The sequence below is a fragment of the Hippopotamus amphibius genome, chromosome 4 (assembly GCF_030028045.1).
Source record: "Hippopotamus amphibius kiboko isolate mHipAmp2 chromosome 4, mHipAmp2.hap2, whole genome shotgun sequence".
NCBI lineage: Eukaryota > Metazoa > Chordata > Mammalia > Artiodactyla > Hippopotamidae > Hippopotamus > Hippopotamus amphibius.
In genome coordinates, this window is record NC_080189.1 from 158,094,971 (window position 1) to 158,113,368 (window position 18,398).

The 18,398-nt window shown below is 39.6% G+C and overlaps 1 protein-coding gene across 1 annotated transcript in view; it reads left to right on the top strand.

Annotated features, from left to right (window-relative positions):
• RGS6 (regulator of G protein signaling 6) overlaps positions 1-18,398 on the top strand; it is a 543,968-nt gene that overhangs the window by 364,898 nt on the left and 160,672 nt on the right. Inside the window, 1 exon segment of the mRNA XM_057732396.1 lies at positions 5,820-5,919. Coding sequence (XP_057588379.1) covers positions 5,820-5,919 — 100 coding nt within the window.

Consider the following 18,398-nt stretch of genomic DNA (forward strand, 5'->3'; position numbering starts at 1 on the left):
TGTGTTAATATACAATATTTGTTTTTTCTTTCTGACTTACTTCACTCTGTATGGCAGTCTCTAATGCCCATCACCAGAGGAATGGATAAAGAAGATGTGGTACACATATACAATGGAATATTACTCCGTGCTGTTCTGAGTTTGGATTTTTTTTTTTTTAACTTTCTGTCAAAAGCATTCTAGGCTGATACGGTGATTCAAAAGTAAGTTTAACTGAACACAAATGAGCAGGCATTGCAATCATTGTCATAGCTAGTACAGGGAATCTCAAAATTCTGCTGCTTTTGAATGGGATGGAGAAAAAGGGAGGAAATCTTTTTTTTTAAGCTTTTATTTATTTTATTGTATTTATTTATTGGCTGAATTGGGTCTTCATTTCTGCACACAGGCTTTCTCTAGTTGTTGTGAGCGGGGGCTACTCTTTCTTGTGGTGGGTGGGCTTCTCACTGCCGTAGCTTCTCTTGTTGCGGATCACAGGCTCTAGGCTCACGGGCTTCGGTAGTCGTGGCACGAGGGCTCAATAGTTGCAGCTCACAGGCTCTAGAGCACAGACTCAGTAGTTGTGGCGCACGGACTTAGCTGCTCCGCGGCATGTGGGATGTTCCTGGAGCAGGGATCGAACCCATGTCCCCTGCATTGGCAGGCAGATTCTTAACCACTGAGCCACCAGGGAGGAAGTCTTGATGGTTCCTCCTCTGAGGCTTCTGAAAGTGGTATTCCTTAGTGTTTCTAGCTTCTTTGGAACTCACACTTGGCTCTGTTGTCTCCAACACAGCATAGATCCCTGAATCTTTAGGAAGTTTATTAGTCCACAATGAAGAGGAACAGATTTTGTCTTTTACCTACTTTCTGTAACCATAGAAACTAAATCAGTGCCTGGCACTTTGTAGATGCTCATTAAATGTCCACTAAACCAGTAGGTGAAGCTGAGGACATTTAAAAGTTGAGAATAGCTGCGTGCTGTGTTTTTAAAAATAAAAGTGAGAAATGGCCTGATCTTATGGACCACATATGGGACAGAGCATGCTCAGTGAAGCATGCCTGTTTTGGATTAAGAAATATGATTATCATTTGCCAGCTCTGATTCCTGCCTCCGGGCTGATAAGATGTGTCCAAAGAGTCATTTTCACTCATTCGCAAACACCAAAACAGAAGGGGTTTTTAATGAATGCAGGAGCTGAAGTTGACAGTCATTAGTAGCTAGAAATAGGCAAGTGATTGCAAAGTCAAGATAAAATGCTTCAATAAAAAAGACCTTCATGCCTGAGGCATAGTCTGCCTTCTTTGCTGAAGTAGTGGTGGATTTTTTTTTTTTTTTTTTAATAATGGCAACATAGTTTGCCTATTCTGGAAGTTTTCTAATCTTCCACTGAGGAAAGATTGGAGGTGCTAAATAAATTAGTTATTGGATAATTAATTTACACAAACAAAACTAATATTGGCTCTTAGTCATTTCTGTTAGGCATGCCATCTATCTGAGCAGAGATGGAGCTGGCCAAGAAAGGGCAGTGTCAAGGCCTCTTTGGATCTTGTCTCTGTCTGACTTCTGATGCCATCTGTCCAAAATGATTTCTAAAAACATCAGAAATCCGTGGTCCTGCCCAGCACCTTTCCCCAACCTGGCATTGCTCAGCCCAGCGTTCTGCGTAGATCCACCTGGCAGATGGGCAAAATGGAACCCAGGGATCTGATTGCTGGTCCTATTCCTTCCTCGCAGACACAGCTTTGCTTCTGTCAAGTCAGAGAAGTCTCTCATGTTTTAGAACTAGAAGTCTCAGTTTAGCAACCAGGGCTATAGCTGTAGACATGAGGGAAGTGAAGTCCAGAGAGGTTAAGTAAATTGTCCAAGGTCAACACAGCAAATCAGTGAAGCTGAGGCTGGCATTTCTCTTGAGCCTCAGACCAGTGTTCTTCCTATTCTTCTGCTGTGGCTTCAGTTTGTAAAGAGAGGATTGCTTCTCCCCAGTCCTCTCTTACACCTCATGGCTACTTCAGTGAATTATGTCTACTGCCCTCATAATAGTCCTCTTTTCAAAGAAAATCCACTCTATGGCATAGTGCTTTCCATTTTCCCCACTGTTTGGAAGGATGTTTTACCTGCTTGTCAGTGCTGAGCTTTGAGCTCCTTGGAGAAGGGCATCTGGTTGTTGTGAGCCATCCAGGCAGAACTGGCTGAGCTGGCCATGTGGTTTCTCCACATCACTTGGCTGTCAGATAAGGGTCACCTGCTTATTGATTGGCACAGGGTAACTTCGGTCCAACATGCTCTCTGATGACACAGAACTTCATATTAAAGGATGTCAGGGAATTGATGTTGCTCTTCTTCAGGAACAAAAGGTACCAAAAGTTAGATGGAATGGAACAGTCAAGAAAACAAAAGTATATACCTCCCCTCTCCCCATTCCCAACCCAGGAGCTCTCATCTACCAATAGAAGATAAAACCAACCAAGCCTCTGGGACAGAGAGAGAAAATGCTGAGCAACAAGGCACCAGCAGTCATTGGGCCAAAATAAACCCTGAGATGGTTGAGAATCTGATTATCTGGATCAATTTCTCTTTTTTCTCCTCTACCCTCTTAGGACTGAGATAAACTTTCCCTTCAATGCAAACAGTGTTAAGTGCCTTCTATCTAAAAAGCATGTTGGCAGGCACTGGTTGAGGATAAAAGATGAATCTTCGATTTGATAGACAGAGCTTGGGCATTGGAGACAGGAAGACTTGGGTAAGAATCTTGACTTTGCCACTTATTAGCTGTGTGTCCTTGGATAAATCACTTAACTTTTCTGAACCTTAATTTCAATATCTTTGTTAAATACATTTTAAGACTGAGAAAAATAGATATTTAAAATACCTAGGACATATTTATTATAACATAGATGTTCTGAAAATGTTTGTCATAATCTATATAAGCTCCTGGGAGCCCACTTTTTTTTTAACCATAAAGCAGTATTTGGGATTTTTGGTTATGGCTTCGGTTTTGGTTTTTTTGGCCATGCCACAGGGCATGTGGAATCTTAGTTCCCTGACCAGGGATCAAACCTGTGCCCCCTGCACTGGAAGCGTGGAGTCTTAATCACTGGAGTGCCAGGGAAGTTCCCTGGGAACCCATTTTTGATTTTTTTGGTAGGTTTGTACTCTCACCATTTCTTGAAAAACCATGAAAAAAATTTCAGAGACAGTATTATTCACTGATGTCACAATGGAAGATGCTATAGAATCAAACTCAGCTATCACTAATTAGCCTGACATAATGTTGGTAGAATAGACCCTAAGAATTTTTAAGCACACGGTGAATGGTGTAGATGGAATTTCTTCATTCTTTAAAAGGGTTGGATTCTAGGATACCCCACCTCTAAGATTTATTGATTCTTATGACCAGATATTTGTTGTGACTTCAGTAATTTTGAAATTGCATTTTTTTCAGAGCCCTTTCTATCAGTCAGCTATAGCTGCAATTTTTCTATACAGTAAATCACCCAAATTCAGTGGCATATAACAATAAGCATATATTTCCCGCTCACGAGTCTGCAGGTCAGCTGAGTTTTGACTGATCTAGCTATGGGTTGGGTCCCTTCTGCTCCAGATGTCTCTCACTTTCTTTGGAACAACAACTATCTGATGCAGGAGGGCCGGGGAAGAGCATAAGAATCACCATACAAGTACATTGAAAGCCTCTCCTCACATTACATTCAATAACATCCCATGAGCCGGGCAAGTCACATGGCTAAGCCCCGGAGTCAAGAAGCAGACTTTCTGCCCATCATGAAGCCAGGGTAAGGATCTGGGTGTATGTTAATACTGAGGAGGAGTCAAGAATTGGGGACCAAGGAAACATTCTTCTACACCCCTGATGTTATAAACTACTGCTGGAATGTTATCGTATTTCTGGTCACTTAAGGGGACTGTCCTTTGAATCTAGCGGTAGCCTCTGATGAGTGATCTAACTCTTGGTACACTGTGTGCCAACATAAAAAGATAGGTCTGCTTCTTTAGTAAACAAGTCCTTTTAAGATTCAATGGTGTTACATCTGTGGGGACTATAGAAAAATGGTACAAATCAACCTGTTTGCAAGGCAGAAGTAGAGACACAGATGTAGAGAACAAATATATGGACACCAAGTGGGGAAAGTGGGGTGGGTTGCGGGGGGAATGAATTGGGAGATTAGGATACCAAATTGTACACTCCAAATATATGCAGTTTATTGTCGGTTAACTGTATCTCAATAAAAGTTCTTTAAAAAAAAAGATTCAATGGTGTTATAAAGCAACTAAATAGAGCAGAGGAAAAAAAAAATCATGGAGATGTTCTCTGCCAGTCTTTAAATCCAGTCCACATCAGTACAGATGAACTTTTACCAACTAATGTCACATCAGGGGTCTAACTGAATTGAACTATTGGCTTTCCTCCAATTCCCAGTGACTTCCAGGCCATTTCATAAAAAGCAGTAATGTAACTGATAACTTCTGGTTTCACATAGCACACTAGATCAACAGCATAGATCACTTTGAAAATATGATCATTTTTCTAGGAATAACTCTCCTTGACTATCAATGAGTAATAAATACTCAATCTACTCTGAATCGCTGGGTTGAGTTTAGAGGACAGAAGATGGGACTCTAGATGGGACTATTAACAAGAAAGTGGATGAAAATCCTCCTTATCCTGTCATCTAACAGAATACAGGTCTGCAGAGAATGACCCTCTTTCCTGGTGTGATATATTAAACCACTGTCACATTAGACGAGATAAACTACAGCTTTACATTTCTAGACTTAAAATTAAGTGACTCCACTCTGGGAGCACTCAGAGAATCCATCCTGGTGTTTCAAATACATTCTGTTGCTTAGGGGAACAAAATATGTGATAAAACTAAACACTATCTTCTCCCCTTTTCCGGTTGCCCTCCCCCACCACTCACCAAACAAAAAGATCTATGTCCTTGTTACGGGGACAGAAATCCTATTCCAAAGATTTCTGCCCAGGAAATTACATCTGGCTTGTAAATTCTCAGCTACAGATTGGTTTCCCAGTTTAGGCACCTGCATCCTTGGTAGTCCCTCTCCTCTCTCTATTCTGTTTTCAGTATATGTACACAGTGAATTGTTTCATCAATACAATTTCACTTGGCTCCAGGCCATAGCCCACCATGGTCTTTCTCGTGATGGTGTGGTCCTCCCTGGTCCAAAAGGAAAGGATCCTGTACTTGCTCATCTTAGTCCTGGCTCAAGGTGACCCCCCTCACACCACCACTCACAATCATGAGACTTGTCCTCCAGCTTCTCTGGATCAGCGCTTTCCATGTCTTGATTTATACTCTTTATTTTTTCCCCTATGGGACTCTGGCTGGATCCTTCTCTGGTCCTAAAAGCAGCCCTGCCTATACTTCCAGCAGCAGTATATTAATGTATTAGGTTAAACTATAGGAGATTGCCTTTTTTTTAGGTTGAATATGGCAGTTTCATATGGTTCAAACTACATATAAACTCAACTTGGGAAAGAGGAGGAGTTTCATCACATTACATATTGAATTACATATTGGATCCCATCAAGAATTTCTTTCTCCTTATCTTGTGGAACTGGGGGCAGGGGGCTATTCTTATAGACCATGCTTTCTGCTCTTTATATAATCCCTGGCCTCCCCATCCCCAGCACTAGACCCACAGAAGATCCTGCTACTACATTTATTGACTGAGGCAGAGGCTTTTCCTGACATCTCTTGTTGGCATCCATGTTCCCACATTTTGGCTATTTATAAAGGTACCATTTACTTTAACTTTGTGAGATACAATAACACTTCTTTTCTTTAATCTCTTTCAGATTGAAGACATCATTACAAAGATGCAAGATGACAAGACAGGGGGTGTGCCCATCAGAACAGTGAAGAGCTTCCTTTCCAAAATCCCCAGTGTCGTCACAGGTAAATATTCTCCTTACAAGGTGTTGATGACAAAAAGGCAGTGTTGCTGAAGTGTTGTGTAGCCTTAATTGTGACTTGGGAGGTGTCTAATAATTTGTGAATAACAAAGATGATATGTTCAATGTGCTTCTTATATAAAGTTGAGTTCTGGGCCTCGTTTCTAGGAAGAAGCTACTCTTTGCCAGTCATTAAGAATAGTCTAACCATGACCAGCCTGTGGTTGAGGCTTCTGGAAAGAAACAAGCTCATTAATAAGCTGGCTAGCCTGTCAGCCACTTGACCTATGGGGTATACACAAGCATAGAAATATTAAATAAATTAGTTTTAAACAAGCTTTAAGAAAGTCTTCTATTTAAATTCTACAAAATGCTTTAAAATGTTTTAACTCATACTTGAACTCCCAAAAGAAGTGGTTTTAAAATGTTTTTCTGCATTACTTTGGGGTTTTTGTGTGTTTTGTGTGCTCAGATATCTCTTTGAAAATTGTTAATTGTGAAATCTATCAAACACATGGGTATAATCTCAAGAAGACGAATAGAACAGGTCACATATACCACTGTGTCACTTCATAAATAATGCATGATCGGTACCTTAGAGCCTCTGGGGAGTGTGGTGGATGGCATCTACATCCCTTTCCACCAGGGGAACCACTATCTACTTTTATACTAAACAAATTCTTACTTTTCTTCACAATCTTTCCACATAGGTATGTATCCCTTGCTATCGGAACAAATAACCAAATACATTAAGATAAAATTTTGGGTGATTCCATAACTATCAAAATCTGGCTATTTGCTTTCCAATTTTGGGGAGCCAAAAGGACTAAGTTTCTACTGCATGCCTATGGAATGGCTAAAATAAAAATCCTGACAATACCAAGTGCTGACGAGGTTATGGAGCAACTAGAACTTTCACATACTGTTAGTGGGAAGGTAAAATGATGCAGTTACTCTGGAAGTTTCTTATAAAGTTGAATATACGCTTACCATGTGACCCAGCAATCTTACTCCTAGGTCCTTATCCACAAGAAAAGAAAATTTTCACTCAAACAAAAACTTGTCAATATTCATAGTAACTTTATCTATTATCTCCCAAGACTGGAAACAACCCAAGTATCCTTCAGTGGGTGAATGAATAAACAGACTGTGGTACATCCACATCCAGCAGTAAAAAGGAGTGAACTATTGATATATGCACCAACTTGGATGAATCTCGAAGTCATTTGTCTGAATGAAAAAATCAGTCTCAAAAGGTTACATGCTATATGATCCCATTTATATGACATTCTAAAAAATAAACAAAAAAACCAACTATAGTGATGGAGAATGGATCAATAGTTGCCAGGGATTGGGAGTTGGGGGAGAGTCTGACTACAAAGAAATAGTATGAGGGGATTTTATGAGGTGATAGAAAAATTCTGTATTCTGACCAGGTTGATGGTGGTGACATGAATCTATACATAGGTCAAAATTCATAGAACAGCACACCAAAAAATAAAAGAGTCAATATATTATATGTTACTTTAAAAGATGGATGCACTCAGTTGAGGTACCCATAAGGATCCCAGCTGATTATTCGGACTGTCACTGTTTGAACTCAAGTACCAACCAAGTAGATTTGGATAACGAAAGATGCTTGTATTCTTAGTGTACTCTAATTTTGAAATTTATATAAATGGAATTATACCCTAGTATTGGCTATGATATATTATATTTTTTCATACATTTCTGGATTTTGCTTGACAAAATGTTGTTTAAGATTTTTGTAGTTATTTTCATGGGCAAGATTGATCTGTTGTTTTTCTTACTTACCCTCCTTGCTGGTTTCAGTACCAAGTTTATGCTAGCTTCATAAAATGAGCAGTGGCATATATCTCTATCATTGACATTGTGCTGTTATCTGAAAAATATCTTTAATCTAACTTTTAGGTGTTTAATTTGAATTACTTTATTTTTATATATAAAATTTTCATCTGGTACTTCTTTCAATATGCTTGGTCATTCGTTCAACAAATATTTCCTGGGTGTTTACTATTTTCTAAGCATTGTTGGGCACTGGGGATTCAGAAGTGAATAAAACAGATCAAAATTTCTGCTCTCATGGGATTTAGATTCTAGTGGAGAAGACAGCAAAATAAATAAGGAAAATTTGCAGAATTTCCTTAGCGATAAAAACCAGTGAGAAAAATTATGTATGATGAGGGGATAGGAGTGTTAAAATTTTGGAACTAGTGGCCAAGCAAGAACTTCCTGAGAAGGTGACATCTGAGTAAAGATGGAAGGAGATGAGGGATTGAATTATGTGGATATTGAGGGAAAGAGCATTCCAGAAAGCCAGTGCTAAAATTCCAAGGTAGGCACATTCCTGGCGTATTGAGGAACTAAGAAGAGGGAACTTGAATAGAGTGAAGAAAAAAAGGGATAATAGAGATGAAGTCAGAGTAATAATGGTGAGCTAGATCATGTAGCCTCTTGGTCATTATGAGGCCCCTGGAGGGCTTTGAGCATGGTGACATGCTCTGACTTATATTTCAACAGACTCACTCTATCCCTTTCTGTGTACTCTGGGGAGTTGGGAGGTTAAGCGCTAAATACGAGGCTGTTGTAAAAATGGCGACTCAGACTAGGCTGTCAGCACTAGAAATATGTGAAGTGGTCAGATTCCAATTCAAGCTTAAAGGCAGAAAAGTATTGGGGGCTAGATCGAATGTAGAATATGAGAGAAAGAAAGGAAATGATGATGACTCCACATGTTTGGGCTTGAGTAACTAGAAGAATGGAGTTGCCATTAAGTTCAATAAGGAAGACTATGAGTGGGGCAGGGGGTTTATTTGTTTGTGTAGCTGAAGCATAAGAAATCAAAAAACTCATTTTCATTTTTATTTTTTATTGAAATATAGTTGATTTAATACAATGTTGTGTTAGCTTCAAGTGTACAGCAAAGTGATTCAGTTATACAAATATTTATATTCTTTTTCATATTCTTTTCCCTTTTAGGTTATTATAAAATATTGAGTATAGTTCCCTGTGCTATACAGTAGGTCCTTGTTGATTATCTATTTTATATATAGTAGTGTGTCTGTGTGTATATATATATATATATAATCCCAAACTCTTAATTTATCCCTCCCCCACCCCTTTCCCCTTTGGTAACCATAAGTTTGTTTTCTATGTCTGTGGGTCTATTTCTGTTTTGTAAATAAGTTCATTTGTATCATTTTTTTTGATTCCACATATAAGAAATATCATATGCTATTTGTCTTTCTCTGTCTGACTTACTTCACTTATTATGATAATTACTGGGTCCATCCATGTTGCTGCAAATGATCATTTCATTTTTTTTATGGCTAATATTCCATTGTGTGTGTGTGTGTGTGTGTGTGTGTGTGTGTGTACATCATGTATACCATATCTTCTTTATCCATTTATATGTCAATGGACATTTAGGTTGCTTCCATGTCTTGACAATTGTAAATAGTGATGCAATGAATATTGGGGTGCATGTATCTTTTTTGAGTTACAGTTTCTCCAGGTATATGCCCAAGAGTGGGACTGCAGAATCATATGATAACTCTATTTTTAGTTTTTTTAGGAACCTCCATACTGTTCTCCATAGTGGCTATACCAATTTACATTTCCACCAACAGTGTAGGAGGGTTCCTTTTCATCCACACCGTCTCCAGCGTTTAGTATTTGTACATTTTTTGATGATGGCCCTGCTGACCAGTGTGAGGTGATAACTCATTGTAATTTTGATTTGCATTTCTCTAATAATTAGCAATGTTGACCACCTGTACGTCTTCTTCAGAGAAATGTCTATTTAGATCTTCTGCCCATATTTTGATTGGGTTGTTTGTTTTTTTGATTGGGTTGTTTGTTTTTTTGATTGGGTTGTTTGTTTTTTTTGATATTGAGCTATATGAGCTGTTTGTATATTTTGGAAATTAATCCCTGTCAGTCGCATCATTTGCAAATATTTTCTCCCATTCTGTAGGTTGTCTTTTCATTTTGTTTACGATTTCCTTTGTTGTGCAAAAGCTTTTAAGTTTAATTAGGTCCCATTTGTTTATTTTTGTTTTTATTCCTATTACTCTAGGAGATGGATCCAAAAAGATATTGCTGTGATTTATGTCAGAGTGTTCTGCCTATGTTTTCCTCTAAGAGTTTTATGGCCTTTAATGGTCTTACATTTAGGTCTTTAATCCATTTTGAGTTTATTTTTGTATATAGTGTTAGAGAATGTTCTAATTTCATTCTTTTACCTGTAGCTGTCCAGTTTTCCCAGTACCACTTATTGAAGAGATTGTCTTTTCTCCATTGTATATTCTTTCCTGCTTTGTTGTAGATTAATTGACCATAAATGCATGGGTTTATTTCTGGGCTTTCTAACATGTTCCATCTATATGTCTGTTTTTGCAAAAATTTCATTTTTAAACATGTTAAATTTTAGGGACCTATTATACATTCAACTAAAAATAACAAGTAGGCACTTGGATTTGTGGATCTAGATATTTAAGGGAGAGTCTGAGCTGGGACATAAGTCATCGGCATATGGATGTTATTTAAAGCCATGGGATTAATGAGCTCACCACGGGAGGGAGTGTAGATAGAAAACATAGTCCAAGTCCTAAAACTTGGGATATTCTAGTATATAGAGGTCATGGAGAAAAGAAGAAATCAACAAAAGAAACTGAGAAAGAGTAGCCAGAGATAAGGAATATCAGGAGGGTATAGTTTCTTGGAAGCCAAATTTTCTAGAAAGTATTTCAAGGAAGAGTAGAGTTCATCTACTCTATCAAATATGGCTGATAGTCAAGTAAGATAAGGTCTGAGAATCAACCACTGATTTTCACTGCTGACCTTGGTAAGTTCATGTTCCATGAAGCATTGAGAGCAAAAAGCCTTATTGGAGTGGATTCAAGTCAGAATGGGAGGAGAGTGACTTGAGGTAGCGGGTATTATTAATCTTTGTAGGAGTTTTCATTAATAGGAAGAAGTACAGTAGTATCTAAATGGGTAAATGAGATTAGGATATGTAGGTTTTTAAATTAATATGAAAGTCACAATATGTTTGTTTGATGATGGAAATGATTCAATAAAGAAGGGGAAATGGTGCAGGAGAAAGAGGAAAAACTCAAGGAGTGATTTCAACAAAGAGGTAAGGGATTGAATCTGATGCACAGATACGTGAGTAACTTTAGCCAGAAACATGTACAGTGTATTCATAGGAAGAGGAGGGGAAGCATAGTAAATGCACAGAGGTACAAATAAGCATAAAGGCGTGGTGAGAGCTTCCAATTGTTTAAATTTTCTTAGTAGTATGGGAAGCAAAAATGGTAGAGATGTTAAAGGATTAGGAAGAGATTAGAAGCTATGAAATAGTCATTGAAGAAAATAAAGAGATTGGACAAGGGAAACAGAGTTCTGGCTGCTAGGTAGCATTAAGGACCCTCTTGATTATTATTAATATTTATGAATTTAAAGAGAGGCAAATCTTTTTCCAGCCACATTTAGCTCCCTTGATTTTGGGCCTGTATCAAGTAGAAAATTAGACTTCATTAGAGGTCCTTAAAAGGCTATAGCAAGTATGAGAGTGTGATAAATCAAAAGAGAGGCAAGAGAAGAGCTAAAATGACTGACCATTAAATTTTAATTGAGTAAGGAGGGAAGTGAGAACATGAGATGGTAAAGAACAGTGAAGAGTAATGATTACAATAAATTTGTAGGTTCCAGTGGTAAAGGAGTTTTGGAGCTGAAGGTGAGAGAAAGAGAGCTAAAAATATAGGAGGTGGTTATTGGATAGTGGAGTGTTTGAAATTGAGGTTGTAGAGGGGTTGCAGTCTGTTGGTGGTGACAAGATGGAAGGTATGACCTTAGGAATAAGGAGCTAAGATAAGATGGAGGTCAAAGAACTGAGTCATGATTTTGGAAGATTGAGCTCTCTGGATATTGAAATCACTACTGAGAAGTGTTAGAGAGGGTGCTTGTGAGTCTTTACGGAATGAGAGGCAGGGACCCAGGGATCAGTATGTGACTTTCACAGCAAGGGGTACAGGTAGTTTAATCTGATGTCATGAGGATCAAAGCTAAGTGTTCTTTAGAGAAAAGGGAGGGATTGACGACCTTCTGAATAAAGCCATGAGAAACAAAGAGGTCGCTTACCTGCCTTCAAACCCCATGGGGTGTAAGACATGGGGTGGGGAGGACAGCCACCACCTAAGAGGACTACAGGGAAGCAGGGCTATTGGGTAAGAACAAGAAGATAAAAGGAATATTAACTGAAAGGATGAGGATCAAAAAAAATTCTTACAATTGACATGTGTTCCAGAGAGCAGGTGAAAGCATTTCAGGAAATGGTGAGTCTATGACCTGGGTAATAAATGCACATGGTTGCTCTGTACCACGCGCTATGGTAGGCCCAGGAGATATGACAGTGAGTGAAAACCTGATCTCTGCTTTTTAAAAGCTATCAATCTAGTGAGAGAAACAGATACAGGTAGACCAATAGTTCTATGAGCTATGTGCTATATTAGAAGAATAAACAAAACCCAGAGGAGAGAATCAAGAGTTTTTCTTGAGTATATCTGGAACATTTCACTGCGGATGTATATCGGTTATATATTGCTATATAACCAGCTACCACAAACCATGATGATTTTCATTTTTCACGATCATGATTCCATGCATTAGCTATCTGGGCAATTCTTCTTCTGGTCTCACCCACGTGGCCCTAGTCATCTGATGGCTCATTTGAGTCTAGCAGGTCTATGATGGCTTCACTCACTTGCTTGGCAGTGGTGCCTACTCTTTGCTGAGGCTTCAGTTCTCCTCCACATGGTCTTGTATCCCCCGGGAGGCTAGATTGGGCTGCTTCACAGCCTGATAGTGTCAGAGTTCCGAGAGAGAGGATGAAAACAGAAAGGTTTCTTAAGGCCCAGGCTCCAGAACTCATACAATGTCAAGTCCATCATAATCTGTTCTTCAAAGCAAGTCACAAGATCAGCCTAGATTGTAGAGGATGGAGAAACCAACTCCATCTCCTGGTGCAGGAGTAGCAATGTCACATTGACAATAGGGAGACATGATTTACTGGAGGCCATTATTCTAATGATCTGCCACAGGAAATAATTTTAGAAGCAGGCCTTACTCATGAGGAGAAAGCTGGGGAAGGTCATGTCAAGTGGAGAAAATAGAATTTTCATGGGCTCAGATACAAGAAAATATGCCAGGTTTCAGCAGGGATGAGCTTGTTTACGTGGTTGGAGTTTAAGATATGGTTAAGTATGTGTTTTAGGGAGAGGAACACACTGGCAGGACAGCAACGGGAATAAAAGGATATGAGATTTAACCTTTATAACAGATTAAAAAGGAACTTTGACTTGTGGATTTTATCCTAAAGGTAATGGGCTGCCATCAGAGGTTTTTAAATAGGAGGATAAATCACATGTATGTGTTAGAAGTGGATGAAAGATGGAGCAGGAAGAGATAGGGAATCTGAGACTACTTAGGGAAGCTTTAGGTGAGGGAGTCTAAGCAGAAAACAAGGAACAATCACCATAGCATCAGCTGAAACCACAGCTTTAGAGCCACACCTAATTTAATCTTCACAGAAATCCTGTAAGAGAAGAACTAGTATCTTTTTCATCTTATAATCAAGGAAACTGCAAATGCAAGAGCAAACATTATTTTTCCAAGGTCACACAGCTAGTCAATGGCAGGACCTATGCCTCCAGGGCCCACTGTGAAAGAATGGTAAGATTCAAGACATCTGAGGAAAAGGTAGAATATAGGATCAATAGGACTTGGTGACTAGATGTGAGGCATAAGGTAACTCGTTCAAAATTGGATCCAAGTTAACACGATGGATTGAATATATACCTCTTTTCTCTTCTGAAATGCCACAAAATCATAATAAAGGATTTTTTTTGAAGATGTAATCCCAAAGTTGGAGGCCATTATAATTATCGAACATAGAAGTAAACATCATCCTTGGATTAAATGTCCTTGAAAATATAGTCCAATACAAAGGACAAACAATGCCTCACTCTCAAGATGTACCTCTATGTGAGAGATCCATGGAGAATTGTTTCCAAACACAGGAGACAATAACCGCAAAATTCAGGGATCTGAAAAGCATATGGATGAATGATAACTGACAACAGTCCTGAAACAACCTTAGCCATCACTAGTCAGTGGGGAAAGCTAAGAAACAACTGTTTAAATGATGGAGTCCTCAAAAGACTCAGACGTGAGTAGCATCAGCAGACCATTCTATAGAGTTAGGATGCATTTTGCCAACATACTCACCTTCTGACTAACTACCACCGCTTAACCAGACACTAACTCGGTGTCTACTGTCCAGCAATATCAGGTCCCATACAGCTAGCAGAGCCCAGGTGTTGAGATGGCCAGTCAAACTCCATGACAGAAGATAAACTCATGCTAAACCTGTTCAAAATGTCAAACGTATCATTCAGCCAGCACCTGCTCTGGCACAGGAAAGAATTAGCAATTAGAACACAGGAAATTCATTCAGCAACTCCAACCAATACCCAAGATCTTCAGTGTACACCAGTGAAGAATTCCATTGTAATGCTGTTGGATGGAACCACAGTTGCAGCAAATCCCATAAGCATTATGTTCAGACCCAGAGCCACAGAGCTAGCACCAACACAGCAGCACGTAGCTCTTAACCCCCAGCAGCCTCCCCTAGAGAGAAACCCTGGGGTGGTGTTTCAGGAAATCATTATTCCTCTTCACCCTCCTGAAGTTGCTGGTACTAGAGTGGAGAGCCACATACAGAGAAAATCTAGATCGCTGACATTGCACCAAATCCAAGGAGAAATCCATGAATATATGGCCACTCTGTTACTACACCAATGGAGGCTGTGCCTACAGAACCGTTGTTGGTCTATATTGCAACTTTTCTCCTGCTCAGCAGCCTCCATTTCTAACCATTTGTGAAGTAGCCAGTCTCCCCTCACAAACCAGCAAACAGCTTTTCAAACATTTTAGGAGTTTTATCACCAACATCAGAGTTTCCCCTCTGTGGCCAACAGCTGGGAGTAGCTTTATCTCTTCTGCATTGGGACTCCATTTTCTTGGTAAAGATTGAAAGGTAAAGATTAAGAATGATGGACATAGGACTTCCTAGGTGGCACAGTGGTTAAGAATCTGCCTGCCAATGCAGGGGACCCAGGTTCAATCCCTGCTCCACGAAGATCTCACATGCCACATAGCAGCTAAGCCCGTGTGCCACAACTATTGAGCCTGTGCTCTGGAGCCCGTGAGCCACAACTATTGAGCCCATGTGCCACAACTACTGAAGCCCACATGCCTAGAGCCCATGCTCCACAACAAGAGAAGCCACCACAACGAGGACCCCGTGCACCACAATGAAAAGTAACCCCTGCTCACCGCAACTAGAGAAAGCCCACGTGCAGCAACGAAGACCTAAAGCAGCCAATTAATTAATTAATTAATTTTAAAAATGATGGACATAATGAGGCTGTTTTAACCAACATGGCATTTCTCTCTTCCATTGTTGGACAGTGAACTGTCCATACCTACATGTGACCTACCACCTGAATAAGCAGGAAGTGATTTCAATGGGATAGAAGAGACAAATAACACAATAATGGGGTTCCTCTGATGAAAGCTGAGAAGTGCAAGATTCCTCCCAAAGAATGTATTCATGAGGAGCGTGTAAGATGTGTCCCAGTGCATCCAAGACACCATCACTAGTACAAGCTCTAGAAAGAAAGCTACCGATCACAACTTTCTCAGCAGCCTGATTAAAATCAAAGATGAGAAGAATATTCATCTGTAGGAAGTAGCCCCACTGGAAGGCCCACCTCTGTGCTGTCCAGCTACTACACTGAGCTGAAAATCTCACCAATTTATCCAAGTCATCCTGAAGTTAAAAAAAAAAAAAAAAAGCATTGGTAATGATCCACACCAAATAAATAAACATAATACACAGAAATATGCAGATGTATACATTTGTAATAGATCAAATGAGTGAGTCTGGGTGAGAAACTCCAAACTGAAGGCTTTAGAGTATAAGAAGAAGTTCCCAGAACAAGAATGTATTTGCAAAAAAAAAAAATCAAAATTGAAATAAAAGGGAAAATATAAACCTGGGGGATGTGGACTTTGAAAAAAAAAAATTAGTGAGAAATTTGGGTAGAGGTGAGGGAAAGATATAGTTGTAAGAAGAGCAGAACATTGAAATAAAATTTTCTAGAATTCACAGGTGGCCATCAAAGGGACCCATGGAACCCAGTGACACAAAAAAATCAGAGTTGAGTGGATGTTATTTTTTTTCAGATGAGTCGCTTTTGAAGCAGGCTTTCTGGTGCATTTGTTTACAACCTTCCTATTATTTTGGTACCTGTCGGTTGGAATCAGTGAAATGAGAGGTGGTAGGTGTTTCTTGACTTTCTACCTTACAAATTAGATTTATCTGGTGAATTCCTGCAGGACCCATACAGAACCTGGATAGAAAACACCAATTTGGATTGTTGTTGCTAAAAGTAAAACCTTTTCCTATCATGTTATTTCTTCCCTGTCTTCTGGCTTTTACATATCTGATCTAACTTTATTGAGCAGATCTTTATCAATAATAAATATTGAATAAAAATAAACATAAATATTTAAATAAATAAATTTAGCAAAAGTAATGATAACCTTTATTAATCTAACCCAATATAAAGACTTGAGGAAACTTTAGGTTTAGGAGAAAAGACACAGGAACAGACTTGGTCCTGTTGAATTGGAGGTTTTAAAGGGTGGTGCTGTCCAGGAGACAGTTGGAAGTAAGGGACGAAGTTCTGGAGAACATTTTCTGTAAGAGATATGGATTTGAGAGTCATCAGAGCCTTAGTGGCAGGGGTTTCCAGGGACATGACTGAGTACTAAAATTTGTACATCTTCATCTGTAAGCTATGTACCGGTCTGTCCCTTGCTTAGCCTGAGGTAATTTGCTAACTCACTCCCATCTTCTCTGATTTTGATTTGAAATTTCCCTGCCAACATAGGAAATCATCTTCACCTCTCAGATAGAAACTCATAGATGAATTCACAGACCTTGGTAGAATGAAGGGAGTAAAGGAATGCCCATCAGTTTACCTGTGGGTCAGATATCTTGGGGCTAAGAAGGCCATCCCAGGGAGTAAATGTACTGAGGTAAGGAATGAGCATATTTAGGAGAAGATCAAACACAAGAGATAGCCATTAGAACCCAATTTATCCCCAAAAAGTGAAAAATTAAGAGCTATAAGGAGTGAAGCTTAGCAAATAAATGACCTTCAGGGAACACAGATGGAGAATTAGAGAAAGAAAAATAGGGAAGAAAGAGAACCTAATATTAGATCAAAAGCCAAGACTCATTGGCTTTTGGGAGGGAAGGCTCATTCATAAGAAACAAAATTGCCAACCTTGGTATTTCTGGGCAGGGTGCCCACAGAAAGGTATTTCCTGATCACCTTATCACTCCCTTTTCAGGACAGCAGATCAGCCTCCTTGGGCCCTCCTTTTTGAGCAGTAACGAGGTTACAAAGATGGTGGTTGGAGTCAAGATGAGGAGGTTTCTGAGTTTCCAGCTTCCAGCCTGCCAGCCCTCTCCACTCCCCACCTGCCCTGCATGTTATAGACATATCCTGGGCCGAATGCCTGCCAACTCCAGGAAACCAGCCAGCTTGCCCAGCTGTCTTAGACAGTCATTCTAGGATAACTCTCCATCATCTGAATGTCATGAGGAATTTTCCAGGGACTTTGAAGATTAGCTTCTTCCAGGCCACCCTCAGAAACACAAATTCCTACCGTGTCATAAGACACATCTAGTCTCACTTATTTTGCAGACAGGACAATCGAGTACCAGAGACATGATGTCATATGCTCAAAAATCACACAGCTTCTTAGGGACCAAACCAAGATAGAATCTGGATTCCTTGCTACCATTACAGTGCTGTTTCCATTACCTTATGAGGGAAATTATAGACTCTTGAATTGGCAGAGTTCCTTGCAGGTGTCTGATGCATTCCTGCCCCCCTCTCCCCCTCCCCCAACATGAGACTCCCTTGGGTAGCTTAGTAAGAATACACATCCAAGAACATCCCTATGTGCCTGGTCTCAGGAACCTCTGCTTTTAGCATCTGCCCAGATTATCTAATACAGCCAGTTGGGAATCAGTACAATTGCCACATTTCTGCCAAGTGCTCTACAGCATCAGTTTTAATAACCTCCAATGATGAATGTCATCATCTCTCATTCCTACTTTGGACAACTTTGACCTTTAGAAACTTCTTCCTTATAGTGAATTGAAACTTATCCACAGCCAGCCCTGTTGCGTCAACCCATTAGTCCCGATTCTACCTCTCTCTCACAATTAAGAAACAGAGGAATGAATCTGATTAAAAGTATACCCACACAGGGACTTCCCTGGCAGTCCAGTGTTTAGAACTCCGTGCTTCCACTGCT